At 39.7% G+C, this 6,000-nt stretch overlaps 1 protein-coding gene across 1 annotated transcript in view; it reads right to left on the bottom strand.

Annotated features, from left to right (window-relative positions):
- Window positions 1-3,389, bottom strand: part of LOC117958103 (ras-related protein Rab-26-like) — a 44,582-nt gene extending 41,193 nt beyond the window's left edge. The window contains exons 1-2 of the mRNA XM_034894363.1: window positions 2,883-3,389; window positions 922-1,032 (exon numbers count right to left, since the gene is read on the bottom strand). Coding sequence (XP_034750254.1) covers window positions 922-1,032; window positions 2,883-3,068 — 297 coding nt within the window. The 5' untranslated portion in view covers window positions 3,069-3,389. The remainder of the gene's footprint in view (window positions 1-921; window positions 1,033-2,882) is intronic.
- Between the last annotated feature and the right edge of the window lie 2,611 nt (window positions 3,390-6,000).

Consider the following 6,000-nt stretch of genomic DNA (forward strand, 5'->3'; position numbering starts at 1 on the left):
TGTAGGCACCAGCTTTTGACAAGGAAGATTAATGCATGGCATAAATCTCTGGTTCTGCGGCATCAATTAGGATACTTTTATTTTCAACTGTCCATTGTGAGGCTGACCATGTTACAGGAGCACAATGCCAAATCAGCAAATATCTTGAAACCTGTAGCACACACTGCAAACACAATAAAATGTATAGAGCAAAAGTTTTCTGCAGGCCTATTCAACTAGACCATACTAGATTAAACAATATATCTGAGAAGACAGTTGGTAAATACATAAAGCACAATGTACATGCCAATCAGAGTAAAGGCATTTGACTTAAGTAGACCTGTTATTAAAGACAATGATTGAGAATAAGAAAGAAGTAAGAATAAGAATTTGGGCTACTACATGAAATTGCCCAGAAAAAGCCTAGAGATTAACAGCAGTAGTTCAGCAAACATCCAGAGATGTTACTGTAGCTGACGTGACCTTGTGGATGAGGTGACTGAACACCCAGAGGAAAGCAACTGTCTCTTTTTGCTTCCCTGGGTCAGAGTGTTGTTTTGACCGGTTACCTGGATCTTTCTCTGGGACACCTGAGTGTGATCATTAGAAATGATGAACAAATTATTTCCTGGTCGCCTATTTGGGACCACAAAACTGGCACATGAGACACTGTTATCAACCAGGGAGACTAAAAAACTAAAGCATGTCAAACTAATTTAAGAAATCAATATCCTATCTTGTGAGACTTCTAACTCAGGAGGTACTCTTAGCTCTGGGGCATATAAAGACACTGAATTTGAAAAGAAATCCATTAATACGTCCATATGGCCCCGTTTTACAAAAAGTAATACACCTGACAGTGAGTTTGCATCTAGCCTATGTGGGGTATTTGTTGGGTTTTGCTTGTTTGTTTGTGGTTTCATTGATTTACAGTAAACTTACCCTAAAGTCAATGCCCACAGTGGAGATGAAGCTGCCGGCCAGGAAAGCTCCGTCTTTAAAACGGACCAGTAGACATGTTTTCCCCACACCAGAGTCTCCAACCAGCATCACCTGCACAAGAACACAAGAGGGAAAAACTTAGACATGAATGACTCCAGGGCTAAACTAAACACCCGACTGGTGGATAAAGGTAAATGTCAGACAAAAATGAAATAACTAGCAAAGAAATAAAAAACAGACGTAGGAGCATGAACAAGATTTATGATTTTATATCAGTGACTGGTTTGCCCTTAGAAATAAAACAGGACATTTGAATCATTCCGCTAAAGTAGTCCTGGTAATTTGGTACCTGGCCAGTGAAGAGGGTGTATGTTAATGTGTGTGTGTGTGATTGCTCATTTTGGCCACCAGTGGTATTAATGCATGTGTTTGTTCCTTCTTTTTTACATTCCAAGCTGTGATGAAGTTAAAGATTTGATGTAATTACTGTTACCAGGTAAGCTGAGGGACGTTGATGCTCTAGACCATGGAAATCAAAAGTGCCTCTTGGGTGAACAGAGGAAGCAGAGAGGAGATGAAAGACAGAGTAGGAAGAATGAATGGATGTAACAGGGTCAGATACAACATGTGGCAAAGGATATTGTTTCCTTCTGTTTCCTTATTACAACTTTTTTTTTATCTCTGTATCTGATTTTCTTCTTTTCTCTCATGCTTTCTCCATGAAATGAGCTTTATGTTTGCAGGATTGTGCAGGAGAAGGTACCTGCTTGGCTCTTCCTACCCTTAGGCTTTTATAAGTAAAATGCAATCAATGTCTCAATGCAGAATTGTGATCAGAGCAAGCATAATGCTTAAAACATGGCACAATAAAATCAGAAAGAGGATAGGTTAATCTCTGCAAAGCACATTTAAGAAGATACAGGTAGGGTATTTTTGATCAAGCCTTGCAACATTTAACTAAAACATTATAGCTATCTAGAAAGATTTTTAAGGGAATGTTATTGGATTTCTGCCTGAACATGTTGCTGCAACTTCTCAGATCACCTAACTAAATGCAATAGCAGTGGGTATGTGGCAGTATCAACAGTATTAACAATTGTTTATTTATTGGCTGCAAGGATGTCGTGTACTGTAGAAATGGTAGTCCTAGTCCCAGCACCGTAAACAAAACAAAAATGGAATAAGAATATCTACAGTTCCCAATGGCTTGAAAGGAGAAATCGTTTCAATTGTTCTGCAAAAAGAGCAACATAAAGACATCTTGCACTCACATCAAACTGCTTCAAAAACACATAGTAGGTGGCAATAGTCAATTGTAGCTATGGAGAGTACACACTGAGAATCTGTGTGGATCTGTGTTTGTGTTGTGACTGGTGACAAAACAGTTCTCTACTCACATTATGGTTAGGTAAAATCGCTCTCTGTAGACTAAATAAAAATCCTGTGATATGTGCTGCAGGGACAAACATGCATTCAATCAGTTGTACAACCATTTGTTGGCTTTTGCAAGGCGTTGTGCACCTTTGCAGGACATCGATCGCCTATTGACACAGCTGGTGTCAGGAACTCGCTGCTGTTTGTGAATGGAGGTTGTAAAACGAAAGGCAATAAAAAGCTAAACAGGAAAACGATACCAGCAAAGAATAAAGTAGACCACAAACCTAAATTCACTATGTGGATTTTGTTCTACATGTAGCCTATTCGTCCTAAAAAGGTAAACAAAACACAAAAGGTGTCCATGGACACCTTTTGTGTTTTGTTTACCGTCCACTGTGCACAGAGTAACAGAGTGCACTTTGTTACTCTGTGCACAGTGGACGGTGACCTACATTGGGTAAACTAAATATGTATCTCGCGTATATCATTTCTTTGATATTTTTGGGGAGCATTATAGAAACTATAAAGCCCACTTTTATGTGAGTTGTAGTTTGTTATCATGCATTTACTGATCGACCTCATACCTTAAAAGCGATGTCATAAAACTCGCTGCTATTGCTGATGGAGGGTCTGCTGGGATGGACCACGCCGTTCATCTGAACAATGCCCGGGTTGCTCCTCGCAGCTTTCCCGCTCCCTTTCCCGGTGGGGCTGCCCGCAGACGGGCTGCTGGTCGCGGCTTTGCCTTTGGCAGCCTTCTTGCGAGACATTTCTCAAGATTTGAAAACTACCTTTAGGAATCCTTAGTTAAAACAAAGGGAACAAATCTTCTGACGACTGAAAAGTTGTTGCAGCGGAGAACTTAAATTAGCAGGTGTTTTTTTTCGTTAAACCTGCGCGTTGAATGCATGCTCCTTGACACACCCCTAAAGTAGGATGAAATTGTCCTGAAATGCAAAAAAAAAACGCTCTCGCTTCCGTTGTTGTTCAGCCGCTTTTTGCTGCTGACTGATCGATCTTTCCAGTGGAACAGGCTCAGCACTGCACGTTGGAGCGGCAGCACATATGATTTGGCAGAAAGGTCCACCTTAACGATCAGGACACAGGGGCGCTGCACTATGCACCGCGACTGTTAAGAGAACGCCTCGACCTTCATTATCACGTCAGAAACTCACTGTAATCATCACAGACCTGTGACATGTGACCTGTACTGCAGGACTGATGACTATGAGGGTATGAATGTTTTATCGCTATCATCTGGTGCATGAAATTATGCCTGTGTGTTCTTAACCTTCAAAATAAGGTGCATAGCCTATGATAGATTTAGCAAGGCAACACGTTTTTTTTGTACTGTATTCTGTTAGAGTGACTATGTGAATATGTTAATGTAGGCTATTGTTATCATGGCAATTGTCATATAATAACTACTTTTGCGCATATTCACGATGAAACAAAGTATTTACTTTTTTAAATTCATTTTCAAGCTTTCACTTCATAGATGGTATTATGCATTTATGAGGTACAGCTGGAGGCCAGGACTAATTAGAATAAAGTCTACCTCAATATAATAAGAGGTGCCGTCCATTCACTTAGTAACTGAATGCGAAGCAATAATGATCATCTGTTTCTATTAGCATGGGCATTGTTTATGGAGATTCATGAACAACTTGCAGCCACCTGTGGAACTTGCTGGAGATGTGATTTCAATAATGCACCACAAGAGGGCGATATAAGGATATAAGATAGGAAGTCGCAGTTGATAGAGTACAACAGCAGAGTAAAGATCAAGTTAGTGTCCGTGTTGAGGATCTTTGTCCCCTAATACACACACACACACACACACACACACACACACACCTAGTTATATGAGATGTACACAATTGTAATTGATTTGATGTACATACAGTCGGTCTTTATCAAAAGGCATCTGTATGGGCTACAGCTTCCTCCACCAACTGGTTGTGATCAGAGCAGTTATTGTCTAAAGATGGTTTGGCCTTTCAGTGACTCTTAACCAGAGACCTTATAATTCACAACATAATTCAAACGTCTCATGGAGGATGTCACTCTTTTAGCTTGGTCCACATTGTCTACATTTGCAACAAAGAACAGCAGAATATTCTGGTTAGATCCTGATCCTCTGTGGCCTGTAATACAATGTTGTTGCCCCTCTCCTCTCTGTAATCTAGTTTGTTATGCAATATGGATTTGTGTATGATACAATAGCCTTCTGATCTAATGCCAGGCTGTCCGTGCTCATTAGAATATGTTCAAAGATCATAGCCCAGAGACCTTGTTTGCTCCCCACAACAGGAGACTGATGTAAGCTTGTATTACCTCTGACCTTTAGGATGTGAAGCGTGAATAATATGGAGCTAGAACAGTAACAGTAACCTGTGGTATTGAAAATAAAATGTGGCATTGAAACAACAAATATCAACTATTAATCTCACAAACTTATATTTCATTTTGAAATTTGTTTGCATTATTTTTAATGTCAATCTACATTTTTTCATGATGTTTGTGTCTTTTCAGTGACAGTTTTTTTTACACTGTCAAGATTTTTTACAACTACAATTACAACTTTCTGTCACTGTTATGGAGTAGGAAGGAGGGCTTAAGGGGAGGGACAAAGAGGGCGTGGTAATTGATGTAGGCTACAAGCGAGAGACCGCACCTCCACAAGAGTCCTCACAGATGTGTTAAAACCTCATATCTGCAATGTCTTCCTCAAGTTCACCTGAAACCTCCAAATCTCAAGTAACTCTGTTTATCTCAGCCTGGTTTATTGTTACCTTTTATTGTAGGCCTAAACTGTGCTGTTTTGGCAGAGGTTAGCGCTTAAGCATTCTGCTTTTTATTATTACTTTTGATGTTTGTGTTTTATATAGTAGTTCAACATTTTTCAGTTCCAATATTTGTTGTTTTAATGCCAAATTAAATTTTCAATACCATAGGTTACTGTCACTGTAAGCTTGTAGCTTTGTAGAATATAGAAGAATACCAGGCTCAAAGAGGCAGCTCCATTTGCTGTACAAAAATTAAACAGATCGAAAGCCATCTCAGAAAAATCCCAGTTAATTAACAACCAAGTTTAAGGCAGCTTCTGTGCAGTGGATGATATTTGACGGCATGTTCACCTCTTATGTGGTAAGATATAAATATTTACTGTGGTAATCTTGTTATGTAAAAAATAAATTGGAAGCCTAATCTAACATCAAAGTACTATTCCACTTTTATTTTTCAACTGCCAAACATTGTAGTTTATAGTGTAAAAGAATCTATCCTACATAGACTTTTTGGGAACATCACATATTTGACCCACGATTTCCAAAACTCTTTCAGAGTTTCTGAGTTCTGGTTGTAAACACACAGACAGCTGGAGCCTCTGGTTTCTGTCCCTAAATCTGCTATCTGTCAGCATTTTTCCACACTCCACCCAACTCAGCGCAGAGTAAGGAGTGAGTGTCATTGGTTTTAGGGAATACAAACCCCAAAATCCACCAACCCCCCTTGTGCAACTCCCTTCGACAGCTGAGATTTGTTCTACTCCTAAAGCAGCTGTCTACTGTGGCAACAGCTGGGCATTTTGGAGGGAAGAGGCGACGTGGATAGAGAGATTTATTGGAATCCATCCCTGGTTTCAGAGAAATTAGCAGCCTTGTCAGGACAAGTTAAACATGCCCACTGCATGTACTATAC

The sequence above is a fragment of the Etheostoma cragini genome, chromosome 15, assembly GCF_013103735.1.
Source record: "Etheostoma cragini isolate CJK2018 chromosome 15, CSU_Ecrag_1.0, whole genome shotgun sequence".
NCBI classification, from domain to species: Eukaryota; Metazoa; Chordata; class Actinopteri; order Perciformes; family Percidae; genus Etheostoma; species Etheostoma cragini.